The 22,589-nt window shown below is 43.0% G+C and overlaps 1 protein-coding gene across 2 annotated transcripts in view; it reads right to left on the reverse strand.

The window, feature by feature from the left end:
* Window positions 1-8,119, reverse strand: part of MIB1 (MIB E3 ubiquitin protein ligase 1) — a 140,006-nt gene extending 131,887 nt beyond the window's left edge. Inside the window, exon 1 of one of the 2 annotated variants that reach the window (XM_075826357.1) lies at window positions 7,633-8,118. In XM_075826357.1, the coding sequence (XP_075682472.1) occupies window positions 7,633-7,861 (229 nt within the window). In that variant the 5' untranslated portion in view covers window positions 7,862-8,118. Of the gene's footprint in view, window positions 1-7,632 lie in introns of both variants that reach the window. The other variant, XM_075826358.1, reaches the window with a different exon arrangement.
* Between the last annotated feature and the right edge of the window lie 14,470 nt (window positions 8,120-22,589).

Below are 22,589 nucleotides of genomic sequence, written 5' to 3' on the forward strand. Positions count from 1 at the left end.
CGTGGGCAGAAGTGCTGTAGTCCCCAGGCAGAGCATCAGCAGATGCTTTGCTTGGGTACTCCAGCGATAGGGAACACCTGAATTGACCAGACTTCGGGAGCAGGGCTGGAGTCCCAAGCAAAGCACTAGCTGATGCTCTGCTCAAGCAATAGGCAATGTGACAGCCCCTTGGCGGTCATGTTCACGAACAGCACATGAAGCAAGCCCTCAGTCACGTGGGGCTGTGTCGGAGCGTCACCATTATTAGAAAAGCTCCAGGACTTCCGGGAACAATTGACGAGGTTTGAACTGCACCATTTAATACAGAATTTTAAATTAAAGTACATTAGTTAGTTATATAGTTTCCCATAAATATATTATTGCAATGCAATTTTTGGTCCCCGGATAACCCCTTTAATTGCAGACAATCTGCAGCGTATTACAGTAGCAGCAGAGTGGATGAGATTTGAACAAATCTCATCCACACACTGCAGAAAAAAAACAGCCGAGAAACCGTTCATAAATTGACCTGCGGTGCGGATTTTTAATCTGCAGAATGTCAAATTATGCTGCGAAATGGCTGTTTTTTTGTTACGGGTTTTTCCTATTGATTTCAATGAGTAGGTAAAACCTGCAACAAATAGGCAAATGTTGCGATATTTGTGACGGACAAGATGCAAATTCGAGAAAACAAACTTTTTGGGGGTTTAAAAATAATAAAAAGGTTAATACTTACCTCGGCCGCTGTCCTAGCGACACGTCCCTCTGTTCTGAGTGCAGCCCGTCCTCCTGGGATGATGTTTCATCCCATGTGACTGCTGCAGCGAATCAATGGAGGGACAGGTCGCTATAACAATGCCAGGGGTAAATATTAACCTTTATTTTTCCTAGCACTATCTACAGAGGAGATTCCGCCCAAAAATCTGTACCATAGTTTGATGCGGTTTGTCGGCGTGGAATTCCCTACGTGTTACAGGACGGATGCGCTGTATCCCTACTCTTATATGTATTAATACGCATGAGACTGAATTGGTTTCAGACAGAACGGTGCAGTGCGAGAGTTTAAAGAGGCTCTGTCACCAGATTTTGCAACCCCTATCTGCTATTGCAGCAGATAGGCGCTGCAATGTAGATTACAGTAACGTTTTTATTTTTAAAAAACGAGCATTTTTGGCCAAGTTATGGCCATTTTTGTATTTATTCAAATGAGGCTTGCAAAAGTACAACTGGGCGTGTTGAAAAGTAAAAGTACAACTGGGCGTGTATTATGTGCGTACATCGGGGCGTGTTTACTACTTTTACTAGCTGGGCGTTCTGATGAGAAGTATCATCCACTTCTCTTCAGAACACCCAGCTTCTGGCAGTGCAGATCTGTGACGTCACTCACAGGTCCTGCATCGTGTCAGCCACATCGGCACCAGAGGCTACAGTTGATTCTGCAGCAGCATCAGCGTTTGCAGGTAAGTAGCTACATCGATTTACCTGCAAACGCCGATGCTGCTGCAGAATCATCTGTAGCCTCTGGTGCCGATGTGTCCTCGCTCGTCTGACACGATGCAGGACCTGGGGAAGTGACGTCACAGCGTGATCTCTCGAGAACACGGCTGTGTCTGCACTGCCAGAAGCTGGGCGTTCTGAAGAGAAGTGGATGATACTTCTCGTCAGAAAGCCCAGCTAATAAAAGTAGTAAACACGCCCCGATGTACGCACATAATACACGCCCAGTTGTACTTTTACTTTTCAACACGCCCAGTTGTACTTTTGCAAGCCTCATTTGCATAAATACAAAAATGGTCATAACTTGGCCAAAAATGCTTGTTTTTTAAAAATAAAAACGTTACTGTAATCTACATTGCAGCGCCGATCTGCTGCAATAGCAGATAGGGGTTGCAAAATCTGGTGACAGAGCCTCTTTAAACAAGTACATAAGAAATAGGTTCTCGGTATGGACTATCCAATGGAGAACAATTTTGAGCTTCAGGGTATTGGAGTTCCGCTGTAAATTTCTAACCCTGCAGAAGCGGTCAGCAGATAGTCGCTGCATCCAACAACCTACAGTGTAAATCTATATTCTGTAACCATCCATATGTGCAGATAATCATCGCAACAGCCACTCATCAGAACGTGGCTTGTAAAATTAGCAATTATAATATTAGAATACCGTCAACATGCGGTAACCTAATACAGTATGTGATTTGTGTATCCCTCTCAGAACTAGTCACTAAATAAAACAACCAACACATAAAACTACATTCTAGATAATGTTCGTATAAGATAATGATCTATTCTGCCCCTGCTCTAGCAGCCACCTCCCCAGACTGTGCCACAAGCAGGACAATAGATGACATATTTTCGGTTGTCCTTGGCTGCTCACAGATGATTGGTCTTTACGATTCAAACTGCAGCTATTGTTCCCTGTAAACAGCAGACAAGCTGTTAATTTCCACAACACGGAGGCAGAGGATAAAGCCACCAGACTGCACATCCACCCAGTAATCCCAGGGATTTGTACAGTGAATCAGAACGATAGGCCAGTACCTATATCAATGAAATCCTGAACGTTTTAGATCATAAACAGTTCTGCATTTAACAAACCAAATGATACAATCATCGGTTCTATGGAAGGATCAGATACATCAGAGTCATATATCCTAACTAAAGAGGAGTGTAAAGGTGGCCATAGACACAAAGACTACCAACAGATAACTCTCCTGGAAAGCTCTTCTCACCACAAAGTTTTTCTAATCGTAGAACAAATCTTTGACCCACAATAATCAAAAGTGGAATTGTTTTATCCAATGTCTAAGTTACAGCAGGACTAATTTATTGACATATGTTGTGAAAAATTTATGACTCCATCTGCCCCCCTTTGACAAACCTACAAATCTGTCAAATCACTACCATCTTTTATGGTTAGCCAATAAAGGTATCATACCTACTATACGTTTGTCTTTTTTGACACAAAAGTATTTAAAGAGGCTCTGTCACCAGATTTTGCAACCCCTATCTGCTATTGCAGCAGATAGGCGCTGCAATGTAGATTACAGTAACGTTTTTATTTTTAAAAAACGAGCATTTTTGGCCAAGTTATGACCATTTTTGTAGTTATGCAAATGAGGCTTGCAAAAGTCCAAGTGGGTGTGTTTAAAAGTAAAAGTCCAAGTGGGCGTGTATTATGTGCGTACATCGGGGCGTTTTTAATACTTTTACTAGCTGGGCGCTCTGAAGAGAAGTAACATCCTCTTCTCTTCAGAACGCCCAGCTTCTGACAGTGCAGATCTGTGACGTCACTCACAGGTCCTGCATCGTGACGGCCACATCGGCACCAGAGGCTACAGTTGATTCTGCAGCAGCATCAGCGTTTGCAGGTAAGATCGACTTACCTGCAAACGCTGATGCTGCTGCAGAATCAACTGTAGCCTCTGGTGCCGATGTGGCCGTCACGATGCAGGACCTGTGAGTGACGTCACAGATCTGCACTGTCAGAAGCTGGGCGTTCTGAAGAGAAGAGGATGATACTTCTCATCAGAATGCCCAGCTAGTGAAAGTATTAAAAACGCCCCGATGTACGCACATAATACACACCCACTTGGACTTTTACTTTTAAACACACCCACTTGGACTTTTGCAAGCCTCATTTGCATAACTACAAAAATGGTCATAACTTGGCCAAAAATGCTCGTTTTTTAAAAATAAAAACGTTACTGTAATCTACATTGCAGCGTCTATCTGCTGCAATAGCAGATAGGGGTTGCAAAATCTGGTGACAGAGCCTCTTTAACATTACATCACTACCAATAAAGAGGTTTTCCGAGAAAAAAAAAAATGGGCCTGGGGTAGGGATGCCATAAAATAGTAAACGCAACCAAACACTACTCATCTGATAAATCCCCCACTAGTCTTTGTTTATTGTGCTGCATAACGTGCTTGTATTACCCACATGACCGCTGCAGCCAATTACTGGCCTCAGCTGCCTCGTGCCATACACCACTGAGACCAGTAATTGGCTGCAGCGGTCATGTGGGTATACGGGCACGTCATGTCTGCAGCACAGTAGACAAAGATCGTTGGAGCTGGACGGGCAGAGGATTTATCAGGTGAGTAATGTATCTTTTGTTATTTGATGACATTTCCCTCCCTTTGGACAATTTTTGGGTTTAAACTGCTTTAACACTGGCTAACATTGCTCCACTTTTTCTACACCTGGACATGTGTGCAGTAGAGATGCAAATCTTTTTTCTTATTTCCATCTTTTTAGAAAGTTAAATTTCATAAATGTGTGTAAATCCTAGCCAAACAGTAAGGGTCAGTTCAAACAGCAGATTTTGCGTGGCGAGTCCTGCCGCAAAATCCGCCGCGGAAATTATTCCTGCCGTCGGTAGGAAGATTCTCCCTCCCATTGGCTTCAATGGGAGGTTCAGGTGGAATGCACAGGTTATGCCAGCTGGGACCCACACCTATATAGAGTATAGGGGGTCACCCGACCCCTGTCTCGCCTGGCAGCAGACTCCAGGTGGGACTGGTAAAGAAAGAGGGCCGCGCGTCTCTCTCCATCCCGTTTGATGGGAGTTATGGAAACAGCCCAGAAAGCGCTGCTCGGCTGTTTCCGTAACTCTCATACAGCAGAATGGAGAGAGCGCAGTCCTCTCTCAACTAGTCCCAGTCTAGAATCTTCGAGCTGGAAGACGCATCTATCAGACAATTATGGCGTATTCTGTAGTTGAGAATACCCTTTTACTACAATGATGCACATTTACTAATAAAAATGACATTTTAGTGTACTGTGGCACTATCCCTAAACAAGACATGTCTTTTGAGAAGCACTGCGCAGCTATTAATGCCAAGTTGTACTTTACGCAGCTCACCGCTGTGAAAATCTTTAGTAAATACCGTATTTTTCGGACTATAAGACGCAGTTTTTAGCAAGAATAAATCTTGATAAAAAGACCCAGCGTCTTATAGTCCACAGTCAAGCCCCATGACCGCTTCATTACTTGGCCCCTTCCCGACACATGACGTGCCGGCACATCATGGAGCGGGGGGGGGGGTGTGATGTATGGAGCGGGCTGAGCCCGCTCCATACACTGCAGGTGTCAGATTCTGACACGCTGCTATAACGGCCAGGAACAGCAATTTCGCTGTTCCTGGCAGTTTAAAGGGGTTGTGCCATAAAATACATGTATCCCCTATCCACAGGATAGGGGATACATGTGATCAATAAGGAGAACGGGGACCGAAAGTTACCAAGAGCGCTGCATGAGAAGCTGTGACTTCCGCGTTCTGTGTCCGGCAGCTTCATAGAAATGAATGGGATTCTTCTGCGCATGCGCGAGCGGCTCTCCATTGATCTCTATGGAGCTGCGGAACAGATAAGCCGGACACAGAACCCGGAAGTCCAGGCTTCTCAGGTAGCGCTCTGGGTGACTTTCAGTCCCCTGTTCTCCTTATCGCTGGGGGTCCCAGTGGTTGGACCCCCAGTGATCTCACATTTAGCCACTATCCTGTGGAAGGGGATACATGTGTTTTATGGAAAACCCCTTTAACTAGTTAAATGCCGCAGTCAATAGCAACCGCGGCATTTATAGGCGTTTTTCTATGAAGGACATTTATGCGATATCCACAGGATATGTTACAAATGTCAGATAGATGCAGGTCCCACCTCAGGGACCCGCACCTATCTCTAGAACGGGGCCCCCTAAACCCCGTTCTTTCTTTCTGTGCTCTCCCGACCACTTGGTTACATGTGGAGTTACTGAAAACAGCGTAACTCGCAGAGCTACGCTGTTTCCGTAACTCCCATAGAACTGAACAGTAGTTACGGAAACAGCATAACTCGCATGCTACGCTGCTTCCGTAACTGCCATTCACTACTATTGGAGTTAGGGAAACAGCGGAGCTCAGCGCGTTACGCTGTTTCAGTAACTCCACATGTAACCAAGTAGCCGCTGGTTCACATCCCCTAGGGGAACTAATAAAATGTGTAAAAAAAAAAGAAAACCTTTAGATAAATTTTCAGGAGTGTAAAAAAAAGAAATATTAAAATTTAAAAAAAAAACAAAAAAAAACACCTTTTCCTATTTTTCCCCAAGCATAATGTAAAAAATAAAATAATTTGGCATCACTGGGTCCATAAAAGTCCGATCTATTACAATATACCATTATTTAACGCGCATGGTGAGTTTAAAAATATAAAACATCAAAATAGTTTTTTGGTCACCTTAGTGCTTAAAAAATTTAATATAAAAAAAAAAACCGCTCAATCGATGAAAAAAATATAATAAAAAGTTTTGGCTCCCAGAATGTGGTGAAGAATAAATAATTTTTTAAAAAATTATTTTTTTTCCTATTTTCTGTTGTCTAAAACCTGGGTGCGTCTTATGGTCCGAAAAATACGGTAAATCATGCAGTTTGTTGCCATCTACAAGCTACATTGGTATTAATCTGAAAAAGTGTCGGGGGAACGGGGCTTCATAAATATGGCGCTCAGCCTAAATGTCATTCTTTACAATAGACAAAACTGACGTCATTACATTGACAAATACACCTTGTAATACAATTGGTGCAGTAATATATGTAGATATTTATGACTATTTGTATGAGGAAAAGACATATCGGAGAAGTGCGCAACGGCACACAACACTACAGGCCAAAGTGCGGTTATTCCTAGGTTACTAGTCGTATATAAATTCCACCGGTTCTCCAATAAATATATATGTAGGAATAGAAGTAAATGAATGTTTGTGTATATCTATCTTTCAGTTGTAGTATGTACTGTAGATGATTTGTCTTGTCGGGTAAGTTGCACTACTTTAGACAAGATGGCGCTGCCAATATACACTCAGTTGTATGGGATGCCACTGTCACACAATCCAAACGGCACAAATCTTCCATTCACATACAAATCGTGACTGACCCATTCTAGCTGCGCTGAGTTGTGCACATTGTACATAATTCATATAGGGGGCATTACACATGACGACATCTGCGACAAAAGTCATGGTCTAACTGGGCAGAGATCAAACACCTATAATATTTACACAACATATGATTCACATGTATGACATGATACATACAATCACTATATGTTATACACATACATCACATGATACAACAACGCACACATAAGATCATTATTTACATGATACACAATGCACACATTCACTATTTATAAAGTACCATCAACACATGATCACTATTTACATGATTACAAGAAAAACACATGGACACCATTGATGACACACACAATACACACATGACTTACACTAAACACAGATCACTATTTACATGTTACACACACGACAATACACACACAGATCACTATTTACATGTTACACACACACACAGATCACTATTTACATGTTACACACACACACAGATCACTATTTACATGTTACACACACACACAGATCACTATTTACATGTTACACACACACATATCACTATTTACATGTTACACACACACATATCACTATTTACATGTTACACACACACATCACTATTTACATGTTACACACACACATACAGATCACTATTTACAGGTTCCACACATGATCACCATTTATATGACACACTCGTCCCTGCAGCTACATAGCAGTGTGCAGTGTGTTATCTGTACACAGCCGGACAGACAGGAGCTCAGGCCGCGGGTCTCACCAGTGGGCGCACTGTCCAGTATTCTCAGGTCGTAGGCCCCGGAGCAGCGGTAGTTGGCAGCCGTCCCGTTGTCCCACACCACCACCACTTCTTCTGGACTCTCGAAGCTGCGTACGGTTCCCACATGACCCTCTCCGCCATCCTGCTTCCCCCATTTCCAATCCGGGCCTCTGGACACCCGGGCCCCGACGCCCTCCACCATAACCCGGTTATTGCGAGAGCCGCTCATCCCCCGGGAAGGGATTAAGACACGCAGGGCCCGGCTGCCTCACTTTCCTTCAGGTCTCTCGCCAACCCAGCAGCTAGCAGATACCGGAGCAGCGGGGGAAAGAGCGCGAAGCCCCTGCAGCAGGAGTCGCCTGTATGCACGGCGCAAAGTTTCCCTCAGACAGTGAATTAGAGGACAAGGCCGGAGCTCCAGCCGCTGCTAACACCCGACTACTACAGAGACTGCGCGGAGCAGGGTGAGAGGCGTGCAGCGGGGGCGCGGAGAGACGGGGGCGCGCATCACTGTGCTGAGGACTGGCTGCACCAGGGGGAGCCCCTGTAATAATGTTCCCCTACTTCGGTGTGGAAAGTGATGACTATTAAATGAGTAGTACATGTTGTGAGAGCCTCAACTTCACATGTGTCAGGAAAAGTGGTGGGAGGCTGGAGCTCAGCGTAGGCTACATGCACACACAGCAGCAAAAACCGCAGATACACGCAGGTGATTCCACAGGTAAAATCTGCACTAAATATTGTGGTTTTTTATGCGTTTTTACATGCTGATTTTACACTTTGATGCTGAAACGTGCAAGTGTTATGCTGCGGATTTTTGTGCATTTAAAAAAGAAACGTCAGAATTTTGAGATGGAAACGCTAATTAATTGAAATGCTGCAGAGTTTAAATTCCGCACTGCAGGTCGATTTACATGCGAAAAAATTCTGCAACGTAAGATTACTTGAGGTGTCATTTACTTTGCTGGTACTTGTTTTACACTGAGGATTTGCATCGTGTGCATGTGGCTTAAAGTCATTATTTTCAATTCAATTTCACCTGAAAATTGGCGCAAAAACATTGAAAAATATACCGCTTCAGCGCCAGATTACGGCTGAAGAAGACCCCTGTGCAAAAAAATCTATGGAAGGCCCTTGTATTTGGGTACCTGTTGTGGAGGATAGTCTATTTGCTTATATTCTCTGTATTAAATTATATTCTGAATTATCAAGCAGGATGCCAAATTACTAGGATTACTATTGCAATTGAGTTTGGCAATAAACTCCCAGAGGAGTATTTTGAGAATACCAGCAGCGTCTGTGTGTTATTTCTCCTCTCTCGATATACATCAGTATGAAATCTCCTGATTAGGATGCAGGATGAAGTTCCTGGCGTGAGTGTCTGTTGGAACACTCGTCTAAATTTCAGTCTAATATATTTTGAGTCATTGACTTTCACGACAGAAAGGCTGGGTACACACGACCTATTTTCAGGCGTAATGGAGGTATTTTACGCTTAGAATTACGCCTGAAAACACGGCTCCAATACGTCGGCAAACATCTGCCCATTCATTTCGATGGGTTTGCCGATGTACTGTGCCGACGACCTGTAATTTTACGCGTCGCTGTCAAAAGACGGCGCGTAAAATAACAGCTTCGTCAAAGAAGTGCAGGACACTTCTTGGGACGTAATTGGAGCCGTTTTTCATTGAATCCAATGAAGAACAGCTCCAATATACGTCCGTAATGGACGCCCCGCAAAACGCGAGTACGAGCAATTACGTCTGAAATTCAGGAGCTGTTTTCTCCTGAAAACAGCTCCGTAATTTCAGATATAAATGCAGTTATCGTGTGCACATATCCTAATGGTGCCAAAACAACCTGGGAGATTGCACGTCTGATAGCTGTCGCTGGAGAGGTCTGGCTTTACATCAGTGAATTACAAAAAACCGCGGTAGGTAAGGAGCTTATTCTTACACCATTCACACATGTATTGCGTAAGCCTCGGAATTTATCTGTCACGACGTCACATCTGGATGGGGCACTTTATCCAGTAATGGTATGAAAGGATGGATCCAAAAAGGTATGTTGAAACTTTTTGTGTGATGAAAGATTGCAGGTGCGTACGTGATCTTGAGTTGTTGAAGATTTATAAATCTGGAGTTGCTGATATGAAAGACATGAGAGAATTTTTTTGCCGACAATTACATTGTTAACCAGAAAAAGTTGTGAGAAGTGATGACCTCCCCCTTTGGAATGAGGTGACGTAGCACATGGTTAAGAGAAGTTGTAACTCACGTGAAGTTTTTGAAATGAAAGGATTGTAGTTTGGACAGTGAGAAAAAAAACTTGTGCTGCTCTGTTGTAGTGTGTCATTTGTTATTTAGTTGTTGTGTAAAATCGGCGTTTGCAGGTAAGTCGATGTAGCTACTTACCTGCAAACGCTGATGCTGCTGCAGAATCAACTGTAGCCTCTGGTGCCGATGTGTCCTCGCTCGTCTGACACGATGCAGGACCTGGGGCAGGAAGTGAGTGACGTCATAGCGTGATCTCTCGAGAACACGCTGTGTGTCTGTGCACTGCCAGAAGCTGGGTGTTAACGAAGAGAAGTGGATGATGCTGATTCGTCAGCATCATACACTTCTATTCACAATGCCCAGCTAGTAAAAGTAGTAAAAACGCCCAGATGTACACACACAATACACGCCCAGTTGTACTTTAACTTTAAACACGCCCAGTTGTACTTTAGAAAGCCTCATTTACATAAATATAAAAATGGTCATAACTTGGCCAAAAATGCTTGTTTTTAAAAAGAAAAACTTTACTCTTATCTACATTGCAGCGCCGATCTGCTGCAATAGGAGATAGGGGTTGCAAAATCTGGTGACAGAGCCTCTTTAACCCCTTCAGGACCAAGCTCATTTTGGCCTTCAGGACCAGACCCATTTTTTCAAATCTGACATATTTCACTTTATGTGGTAATAACTCCGGAACGCTTTTACCTATCAAAGCGATTCTGAGATTGTTTTCTCATTACACATTGGACTTTATGATAGTGGAAAAATTTGCTCGATAAATTCAATATTTACCAGTGAAAAACACCAAAATTTTGTGAAAAATTGCAAAAATTAGCATTTTTCTAAATGTAAATGTATCTGCTTGTAAGACAGGCCATTATACCACACAAAATTGTTGCTAATTAACATCCCCCATATGTCTACTTTAGATTGGCATCGTTTTTTGAACGTCCTTTTATTTTTCTATGACATCACAAGGCTTAGAACTTTAGCAGCAATTTCTCACATTTCCAAGAAAATTTCAAAAGGCTATTTTTACAGGGGCCAGTTCAGTTGTGAAGCGGCTTTTAGGGCCTTATATATTAGAAACCGCCAAAAAGTCACCCCATTTTAAAATCTTCACCCCTCAAAGTATTCAAAACAGCATTTAGAAAGTTTCTTAACCCTTTAAATGTTTCACAGGAATTAAAGCAATGTAGAGGTGAAATTTTCAAATTTCATTTTTTTTTTGCAGAAATTCATTTTTAATCTATTTTTTTTGTAACACAGAAGTTGTTACCAGAGAAACGCAACTCAATATTTATTGCCCAGATTCTGCAGTTTTTAAAAATACCCCACATGTGGCCCTAGTGCGGTAATGGACTGAAGCAAAGGAGCACATAGTGGATTTTGGGCCTCCTTTTTATTAGAAAATATTTTAGGCACCATGTCAGGTTTCAAGGGCTCTTTCGGTGCCAAAACAGTGGAAATCCACCAAAAGTGACCCCATTTGGGAAACTATACCCCTTGAGGAAATTATCTAGGGGTATAGTGAGCATTTTGACCCCGCAGGTTTTTTGCAGAAATTATTGGAAGTAGGCCGTAAAAATAAAAATCGTCATTCTTTCAAAGATAATGTAGGTTTAGCTAATTTTTTCTAATTTCTACGAGGACTAAAGGAGAAAAAGCACCACAACATTTGTAAAGCAATTTCTCCCGAGTAAAACAATACCCCACATGTGGTTATAAACGGATGTTTGGACACACAGCGGAGCTTAGAAGGGAAAGAGCGCTATTTGGCTTTTGGAGCTCAAATTTAGCAGGAATGGTTTGCGCAGGCCATGTCGCATTTGCAAAGCCCCTGAGGGGACAAATCAGTGAAACCGCCAAAAAAGTGACTCCATTGAGAAAACTACACCCCTTGAGGAATCCATCTAGAGGCGTAGTGAGCATTTTGCCCCCACAGGTGTTTCATAGATTTTATTAGAATTGGGCAGTGAAAATAAAAAAAATCCTTTTTCTTCAATAAGACGTAGCTTTAGCTCCAAATGTTTAATTTTCTCAACAAATAAAGGAAAAAAAGAACCCCAACATTTGTAAAGCAACTTCTCTGGAGTACGGCAATACCCCACACGTGGTCATAAAATGCTGTTTGGGCACACGGCAGGGCTCAGAAGGGAAGGAGCGCCATTTGCTTTTGGTGTACAGATTTTGCTGCATTTGGTTTCTGGGCGCTATGTTGCATTTGCAAAGTCCCTGTGGGACCAAAACAGTGGATCCCCCCCAGAAGTGACCCCATTTTGGAAACAACACCCTCAAGGTATTCACCTAGGGGTGTAGTGAGCATGTTAACCCCACAGGTGTTTTGCAGAAATTCGTGTGCACACGATGTGGGAGAATGAAAATGGGAATTTTTCCTTAGATACGCCAATATGTGGTGCCCAGCTTGTGCCACCATAACAAGACAGCTCTCAATTATTATGCGGTGTTTCCCTGTTTTAGAATCACCCTACATGTGGCCCTAATCTTTTGCCTGGACATTCGACAGGGCTCAGGAGTGAAAGAGTACCATGTAAAATTGAGGCCTAATTTGGCGACATATAAAGTATTGGTTCACAATTGCAGAGGCTTTGATGTGAAATAATAAAAGAAACCCCTGAGAAGTGACCCCATTTTGGAAACTGCACCCCTCAAGGCATTTATTAAGAGGTGTAGTGAGCATTTTCACCCCACGTGTCTTTTCCATAAATGATTGCGCTGCGGAAGGTACAAATTAAAATTGTTCCCTAGATATGCCAATTCAGTGTCAAATATGTTGTGCCCAGCTTGTGCCACTGGGGACACACACCCAAAAATTGTTAAAAGGGTTCTCCCGGGTATGGTGATGCCATATATGTGGAAGTAAACTGCTGTTTGGGCACACTGTAGGACTCAGATGGGTGGGAGCGCTATTTGGGTTTTGGAGCGTGGAATTTGCTTGGTAATAGTTTTGTTTGGAGTATCACTGTTTCCGTTTATAATGTGGGGCATATCTGAGCTGGGCGGAGTATATAAGGGGCATAGTCAGGTGGTATAATAATAAGGTAAAAAAAATAATAAAATGATCCATAGATGTGTGTTACGCTGTGATCGATCCTGTCTGCACAGGCCGGTGTCGCACTGATAACTGGCGTCCTTTCTTATCCCCCTTTTGGTCCACACTCCACACCTTTGCAGTTTGGGGAATTTTGCCGGGAAAGCGTTGTCCTGGTATAATACGGGCACCGTCGCTTCCAGCGGATATGGTTGGGCCCTCCCCTTCCTGGTTCCCTAATTTTAGTGCCTTGATACATCGCCTTTTGAAACAGAAGAAACGTTCCCCTCGGGCCTTCACAACTGGATAATTTTCTTTCCTGAATTATTGGAGCCTTAACTTATTTTATTTCTTCATAGACGTAGTGGTATGAGGGCTCTTTTTTTACGGGACGAGCTGTAGCTTTTATTGGTACATATTGGGGTACAATCAACTTTTTGATCACTTGTTATCCTTTTTTTGGGAGGCAAGGTGACAAAAAAAACAGAAATTCTGCCTTAGTTTTTTTAGTTGTTTTTTTTTTAATACAGCGTTCAACATGCGTTATAAACTACATGTTACCTTCATTCTGCGGGTCAGTACGATTCCGGCGATACCAAATTTATAGAACTTTTTTATAACTTTTTGCACAATAAAATTACTTTTGGAAAGAGAATGTATTTTTTCTGTTGCCAAGTTGTGAGAGCCATAACTTTTACATTTTTTCGTCGATGGAGCTGTGTGACTGCTTGTTTTTTGCGAGACGAGGTATAGATTTTATCGGTACCATTTTTGGATACATGCGACTTTTTGATCACTTTTTATTTCAATTTTTGGAAGACCGTGACCAAAAAAACTGTAATTATGGCAGTGTTTTTGAGTTGTTTTTTTTTACGGCGTTCACTGCGCTGGATAAATAACATAATGTTTTTATAGTTCAGGTCGTTACGGTCGCAGCGATACCAAATATGTATGGCTTTATTATTTTTTTCTATAATAAATGACTTGATAAGTGAAAAAGGGCGATTGTGTTTTGTGTTATTATTTGAAACTTTTATTGTATGTTTTACAACTTTTATTTTTACTTTTTTTACACTTTTTTTTTTTACACTTTTCTTTAGTCCGACTAGGGGACTTGAATGTCCAACTGTTTGTTTGATGTTCTAATACATTGCACTACCTATGTAGTGCAATGTATTGGAACGGTCAGTTGTTCACTGACAGCAAGCCGATCAGGCTCCGCCTCTAGGCGGGGCCTAATCAGCTTACGTAATGGCAGACAGGAGTCCATTGTTAGGGCTCCTGTTGCCATAGTAACAGTCGCCAGCCTTGCCATCGCATGACAAGGCTGCCGATTTTCTACAAACCTCTAGGATGCAGCGATCACAATGGATGGCTGCATCTAAGGGGTTAATGCCAGGAATCGGAGCTAGCTCCGGTTCCTGGCGATAGATCGGGGTGTCCGCTGTAACATACAGCGGACACCCACTGCTGATGACGCCGGCTCAGCTTCTGAGCCGGCAGCTGAGGCGGCGCCATCTTGCCGATGGTACCGGAAGCCTCCTGGGCCCCGCCGACGACGGAGCATAGGAGGATTCCGTTACAGGCTGATCTGGAGGTAAGCATTAGCCCTCCGATCGCCTTTGCAGCCACCGGCAACCCAGCGATCACGTTGCTGGGGTGCCGGTGGCTATAAACTCCTCACATGCTGCTATTGAACGCAGCATGTGAGGGGTTAATCGGTCGGATCGGAGGCTAGCTCCGGTCCTGGCCGATACCTCAGGGTGCCAGCTGTAACATACAGCTGACACCCGGCGGTGATGTCGCTGGCTCAGCTCCTGAGCCAGCTTCATCTCCATGACGTACAGTAACGTCAAAATGCGGTAAGACACCGTTTTTATTGACGTTAATATACGTGATCCGGCGGGAAGGGGTTAAGTCCTGATAATGGAGAATCCAGTGCAATAGGGAAAACTTTGAATGTTGTTTTGAATTATCATTGATACACTTTTAGCACACACTGCCAGCTTGTAATACTGTGTGTACGGGTCCTTAACCCCTTCAGGACTGAGCCACTTTTGGACCAAATGACAGAGCCTCATTTTTTAAATCTGACGTGTGTTACTTTATTTGGTAATAACTCGGGAATGCTTTTACCTATCCAAGCGATTCTGAGATTGTTTTCTCGTGACATATTGTACTTTATGTTAGTGAAAAAATTTGGTCGATTATATTCAATATTTTTGTGTGAAAAACACCAAAATTTAGAGAAAATTTGCAAAAAATTTGCATTTTCTAAATTCAAATGTATCTGCTTGTAAGACAGATAGTTATACCACACAAAATAGTTACTAGCTAACTTTTCCAATATGTCTACTTTAGATTGGCATCATTTTTTGAACATGCTTTTATTTTTCTAGGGCGTTACAAGGCTTATAAATTTAGCAGCAATTTCTCACATTTTCAAGAAAATTTCAAAAACCCATTTTTTTAGGGAACAGTTCAGTTGTCAAGTGGCTTTGAGGGCCTTATATATTAGAAGCCCCCACAAATCACCCCACTTTAAAAACTGCACCCCTCAAAGTATTCAAAACAGCATTCAGATTTTTTTTTTAACCCTTTAGGTGTTTCACAGGAATTAAAGCAAAGTAGCGGGGAAATTTACAAATTTCATTTTTTTTGCAGAAATTCCATTTTAATCCATTTTTCCTGTAATACTGAAGGTTTTTACCGGAGAAGCACAACTGAATATTTATTGCCCTGATTCTGCAGTTTTTAGAAATATTCCACATGTGGGCCTAGTGCGCTACTGGACTGAAATACCGGCCTCAGAAGCAAAGGAGCACATAGAGGATTTTAGGGCCTTCCTTTTCTTAGATTATATTTCAGGCACCATGTCAGGTTAGAAGATGTATTGTGGTGCCGAAACAAAGGAAACACCCCAAAAAATACCCCATTTTGGAAACTACACGCCTTGAGGAATTCATCTAGGGGTGTAGTGAGCATTTTGACCCCACAGGTGTTTCATAGATTTAATTAGAATTGGGCAGTGAAAATGAAAAATTACATTATTTTCCAATACCATATAGCTTTACCTCAAAATTTTTAATTTTTTTCAACAAACAAATGATGAAAAGCACCCCAACATTTGTAAAGCAACTTCTCCAGAGTACGGAAATACCCAACATGTGGTCATAAACGGCTGTTTGGGGAAGTGGCAGGACTCGGAAGGGAAGGTACGCCATTTAGCTTTTGGAGTTCTGATTTTGCTGGATTCATTTCTCTGCACCATGTCGCATTTGTAAAGCTCCTAAGGTACCAGTACAGTGGAAACCCCCCAAAAGTGACTCCATTTAGGAAACTACACCCCATGAGGAATTCATCTAGGGGTGTAATGAGCATTTTGACCCCCCAGGTGTTTCATAGATTTCATTAGAATTGGGCAGTAAACATGAAAAATTTCATTTTTTTTCCACGAAGACGTAGTTTAGGTAAAAAATTTTCATTTTCTCATCAAATAAAGAAGAAAAATCACCATAACATTTGTAAAGCAACTTCTCCAGAGTACGGAAATACCCCATATGTGGTAATAAAGTACTGTATGAATACACATCAGGGCTCAGAAGGGAAGGAGTGCCATTTGGCTTTTGGAGAGCAGATTTTGCTGGATTGGTTTTTCTGCGCCATGTCGCTTTTGCAAAGCCCCTTAGGTAGCAGTACAGTGGAAGCTACCCAAAAGTGACTCCATTTGGCAAACTACACCCATTGAGGAATTCATCTAGGGGTGTAGTGAGCATTTTGACCCCACAGGTGTCTCATAGATTTTATTAGAAATGGGCAGTGAAAATGAAAAATTACATTATTTTCCAATAAGACGTAGCATTAGTTAAAAAATTTTCATTTTCTCAACAAATAAAAGGAGAAAAAGCACCATAACATTTGTAAAGCAACATCTTCAGAGTACGGAAATACCCCACATGTGGTCATAAACTGCTATTTGGACACACAGCAAGGCTCTAAAGGGAAGGAGCGCCATTTAGTATTTGGAGTGGAGATTTTATAAGATTTGTTTTTTGACACCATGTTGCATTGAGCTATAGTAGCAGTACAGTGGTACCCCCGAAAAATTACCCCATTTTGGAAACTAGATCCTTCAAAGAATTGATCTAGGGGTGTAGTGAGCATTTTGACCGCACAAGTGTTTTGCAAAAATGAGTAAACAATAGATGTTGCAGATTGAAAATGGCTGTTTTCAACAAATATGCCATTTCAGTGCGCAATGTGTTGTGCCCAGCTTGTACCACCGTAGACACACATCCCATAAATTGTTAAACGGGTTCTCCAGAATACCCCATATGTGGTCATAAATTGCCGTTTGGGTACAATGCCAGGCTCAGTTGGACCACCATTTGGCTTTTGAAGCGCAGATTTTGCTTGGTGTATTAGTGGTATTTCAGCTTATAATGTGGGGGCATATGTAAGCTGGGCGGAGTACATCAAGGGTATATGTAAGCTGGGCGGAGTACATCAGGGTATGTGTAAACTGGGCAGAGTAGATCAGGGTATATGTAAGCTGGGTGGAGTACATCAGGGTATATGTAAGCTGGGCGGAGTACATCAGGGTATATGTAAACTGGGCAGAGTACATCAGGCTATATGTAAGCTGGGCGGAGTACATCAGGGTATATGTAAGCTGTGCGGAGTACATCAGGGTATATGTAAGCTGTGCGGAGTACATCAGGATATATGTAATATGCGCGGGTACATCAGGCTATATGTAAGCTGTGTGGAGTACATCACGGTATATGTAATATGTGTGTGTACATCATGCTATATGTAAGCTGTGCGGAGTACATCAGGGTATATGTAATATGTGAGGAGTACATCAGGGTATATGTAATCTGTGCATGTACATCAGGGTATATGTAAACTGGGCGGAGTGCAACAGGGTATATGTAATATGTGCGGGTACATCAGGGTATATGTAAGCTGGGCGGAGTACATCAGGGTATATGTAAGCTGGGCGGAGTGCAACAGGTCATAATAGGATGATGTAATAATGGGGAGAATGAATAATCCATGGATTGGTGTGGTCGCTTTGAACCAATCCTTTCTGCACAGGCCGGGTTTATTGGGTATTATACAGAATATCTGCGCTCCAGTGTTGCCTTATATTTGACTTCTTCACTAGCCCTATAAGCCGCACAAGGCTCTAAAGTTTCCTCATCTCCGCTGCGTCTACGGGGTCCACCTGTGGGGTCCAGCAGATGAAGATGTGGGGTATTTAGTGAAATTCTACTGGACCTAATAATGAGTCTGGGCCGTCATTTAGAATCATTTTGCATCATTGCGTTTTGAGAGTCATAACGTGTTATTTTTCCGTTGACGGAGCTGTGTGAGGGTGCGTTTTTTTGTGGAACGAGCTGTAATTTTTATTTGTTCCATTTTGGGGTACATGCGTTTTTTTTTTTATCACTATTTATTCCATTTTTTGGGAGATGAGGAAACCAAAAAACAGCCATTCCAGCACGTTTCTTTTTTGTTTTTTTTGACAGTGTTCACCGTGCAGTATAAACAACATGTTAACTTTATTCTGCGGGGCGATACGATTGCAGTGACACCAAATTTATATCGTTTTTTTACGTTTCACTACATTCCTGCAATAAAAATACTCTTTTCTAAAAAAATCATGTTTTAGTGTCGCCATTTTCTGACAGCCATAACTTTTTTTATTTTTCCGTTCATATCGCTGCGGGAGGGCTTGTTTTATGTGTGACGAACTGTAGTTTCTATTGGTACCATTTTGCGTTACTTGCAACTTTTTGATCACTTTTTATTACATTTTTTTGAGACAAGATGACCAAAAAATAAAATGCTGTCATTGTTTTTTATTAAAAATTTTTACGGTGTTAACCGTGCGGAATAATAATGTGATATTTTTATAGATCAGGCCGTTCCGAACGCGGCGATACCTATTATGTATAGTTTTTTTTCATATTTTCATTTTTTTTTCTAATAATAAAGGAGTTGATCAGGGAAACAGGGCAAGTGTTGTTTTTATTACTTATTAACTTTTATTTATTTATTTTTCTTTCACATTTTTTTTACATTTTTCACTTTTTCTTTTACACTGACCTGGGGACTTGAAGATCTGGTCTTCTGATGCCCGCTACGATGCACTGTACTACTTAAGTAGTGCAGTGGATCGTAACTGTCATTTTTAATTTGACAGTTAGCCGATTAGGTCCTGCCTGGGGCAGGAGCTAATAGGCTACCGTACCTTGGCAACCAGGAAGCCTAGTAACGGCTTCCTGGTTGCCATAGCAACAATCGCCACCCGCGATCCGTCGCGGGGGGGCGCGGGGGGTACAGAGGGAGCTCCCTCCCTCTGTCAACCACTTCAATGCGGCGGACGTCATTGACAGCCGCATTGAAGGGGTTAAATGGCTGCGATCGGCGGTAACAGCCATCGCAGCGGCATGTCAGCTGTGTATAACAGCTGACAGCCGCTGAAGATAAAGCGCGCACAGCTCCTGTGCTCGCTTTATCTGCCGGGCGTAACTGTACGCCCGTCTGCGGCAAGTCACTTGGTTTTCGGACGTACAGTTACGCCCAATAGCGGGAAGGGGTTAAAAACTACCAGTTGTATCCATTGTCAGACTGGCATAAGGTGGGAATCAGTACAGACTGATTTCTTGCACGCATTTGATAATCCGGCATGGACTTTTGATGTAGTATAACATCCAAAGTCAGTCAGTCTGTAGTAATATAAAATCAGACCACCGGCATGAATACCGTTGTAAAATAACATCCTGTATTCAATGAATGATCCTGACACCGCAATTGCCATCTGTGTCATAGTAATATAACTACCTACACAAATTACAGTGTAAGGCCTCATGCACACGACCGTATTTTTTCACACCCGTAAATACTGGCGTAAATACGGGTCCGGTGTCACACGTATTCCACCCGTTTTGCACCAGTATTTACGAACCCGTGCTCGTAAATATGGGTCCGGTGTCACACGTATTCCACCCGTATTTACGAGCACGTTTTTGGCAGCAAAATAGCACTGCACTAATCGGCAGCCCCTTCTCTCTATCAGTGCAGGATAGAGAGAAGGGACAGCCTTTTCTGTAATAAAAGTTAAAGAAATTCATACTTACCCGGCCGTTGTCTTGGTGACGCGTCCCTCTCTTCACATCCAGCCCGACATCCCTGGATGACGCGGCAGTCCATGTGACCGCTGCAGCCTGTGATTGACCTGTGATTGGCTGCAGCGGTCACATGGCCTGAAACGTCATCCAGGACGTCGGCCCGGATGTCGAGAGGGACGCGTCACCAAGGCAACGGGCGGGAGACCGGACTGGAGGAAGCAGGAAGTTGTCGGTAAGTATGAACGTCTTTTATTTTTATTTTTTACAGGATAGGGGATACATGTCTTTTGTTTATGGCAGAGCGGGGAGATACCTCCCCGCTCTGCCATAGTTTTCATTGTAGTCCCGGCGGTAGTTACGCCACTGGGCTGTGGCCTGCAGACCGGGTAGTCCCCTGACCTCGCCTCACCTCGCAACGCTCCCGTAATCACGGGTGAACACACGCAGCCACCCATGATTACGGGAGCCCCATAGACTTCTATGGGATGCCCGTGCCGTTATTACGGCATGAAATAGGGCATGTTCTATCTTTTTTAACGGCACGGGTACCTTCCCGTGAGCAAACGGTAAGGTACCCGTGGCTAACAGAAGCCTATGAGCCCGTTATTGCGGGTCGTAATAACGACCCGCAATAACGGGTGTTTTTACGGTCGTGTGCATGAGGCCTAAGACATTGGTATTAGCTCACACCCAGGGCCCCTAAAGAAATTATCACCAAAATACATCACAGGCTGTATGAACCAAAATCTATACGCCGGCAGTGAGGGGTTTGTAGATGTTTGAAATGAATGTGACCAACTCCTGCTTGATTCAATGGAGGTTCACGAATGCCCATTGTGCTGAAGAATTTGCTCTTGCAATTGTTGATTGGCAGCATTTTGTCTGTTCTTGATGTTCAAAACAGTGAGGGATCAGATGAAAGGATATCCTACTGCTAGAATGTCTGGAGGAACGACTTTTGATATCGTATTGGTAAGACAGTCTAAGGCCTCATGCACACGACCGTAAAAACTCCCGTTATTACGGGTCGTAATTACGACCCGTAATAACGGGCTCATAGACTTCTATTGGCGACGGGTGCCTTCCCGTTTTCTCACGGGAAGGTGCCGTGCCGTTGAAAAAGATAGAACATGTCCTATTTCAGGCCGTAATAACGGCACGGACAGTCCATAGAAGTCTATGGAGCTCTCGTAATGACGGGTGGCTACATGTGTGCACCCGTCATTACGGCAGCGTTGCTAAGCGACGTCAGTAAATAGTCACTGTCCAGGGAGCTGAAAGAGTTAACTGATCGGCAGTAACTCTTTCAGCACCCTGGACAGTGACTACCGATCAGAATAAACCTGTAAAAAATAAAAATAAAAGACGTTCATACTTACCGAGAACTTCCTGCTTCCTCCAGTCCGGTCTCCCGCCCGTTGCCTTGGTGACGCGTCCCTCTCGACATCCGGCCCGACGTCCTGGATGACGTTTCAGGCCATGTGACTGCTGCAGCCAATCACAGGTCAATCACAGGCTGCAGCGGTCACATGGACTGCCGCGTCATCCAGGGATGTCGGGCTGGATGTGAAGAGAGGGACGCGTCACCAAGACAAAGGCCGGGTAAGTATGAATTTCTTTAACTTTTATTACAGAAAGGGCTGTCTCTTCTCCCTATCCTGCACTGATAGAGAGAAGGGGCTGCCGATTAGTGCAGTGCTATTTTGACGCCAAAAACGTGCCTGTAAATACGGGTGGAATACGGGTGACACCGGACCCATATTTACGGGCACGGGTTCGTAAATACTGGTGCAAAACGAGTCGAATACGTGTGACACCGGACCCGTATTTACGCCAGTATTTACGGGTGGGAAAAAATACGGTCGTGTGCATGAGGCCTAAGAGATAGACTGGTCTGAGTAATCTGTCGGCAGACGTGGCCAGTTTACCATAGGGTCAGGAGAAAGTGAGACAAAAATGCGGGACAGCCTTGGGGCATGGGTCCCGGCCAACATTATAGTAAAATGAGCAAAATTAGCTGAGGCTGTAATTGTAAAGAATGTTAAGAGTGATGGGAGTTGGATCTTGTGATGCCGAAAGAATGTGAAGACAAACTAAAACACTGTAAAAAAAAAAAATTGTTGAAGATGATAGCAGCCGTAAAATGGTTGTTTGCATGTGCTAAATATAATGGTTTGTGGAAACTTGAATAAGGGATGGTGGATGGCCAGGAGTTAAACTCTGTTGACTAGGCATAAGTTAAAATGACTAAGTGATTACAGGTGGTTACAAGTAAGTTGATGTGAGAACACAGGTGTAAATTTTGATAGGAAGAGTGAAGAAAACTGAGCACCCGGGTACATTGCAGTGACTAATGTGGGTCAGAACGAGGGGAGTGTAATGTGAACGGGTGTGATGTGACATCTGTGTGATGTGTGATACGTGTGTAATGTAACATGTGTGAAGTTTGAAACTAGTGGCCACAATATAGCACATCTATATTGTATGCTC

This window comes from Rhinoderma darwinii, chromosome 5 (genome assembly GCF_050947455.1).
Source record: "Rhinoderma darwinii isolate aRhiDar2 chromosome 5, aRhiDar2.hap1, whole genome shotgun sequence".
Taxonomy (NCBI): domain Eukaryota; kingdom Metazoa; phylum Chordata; class Amphibia; order Anura; family Rhinodermatidae; genus Rhinoderma; species Rhinoderma darwinii.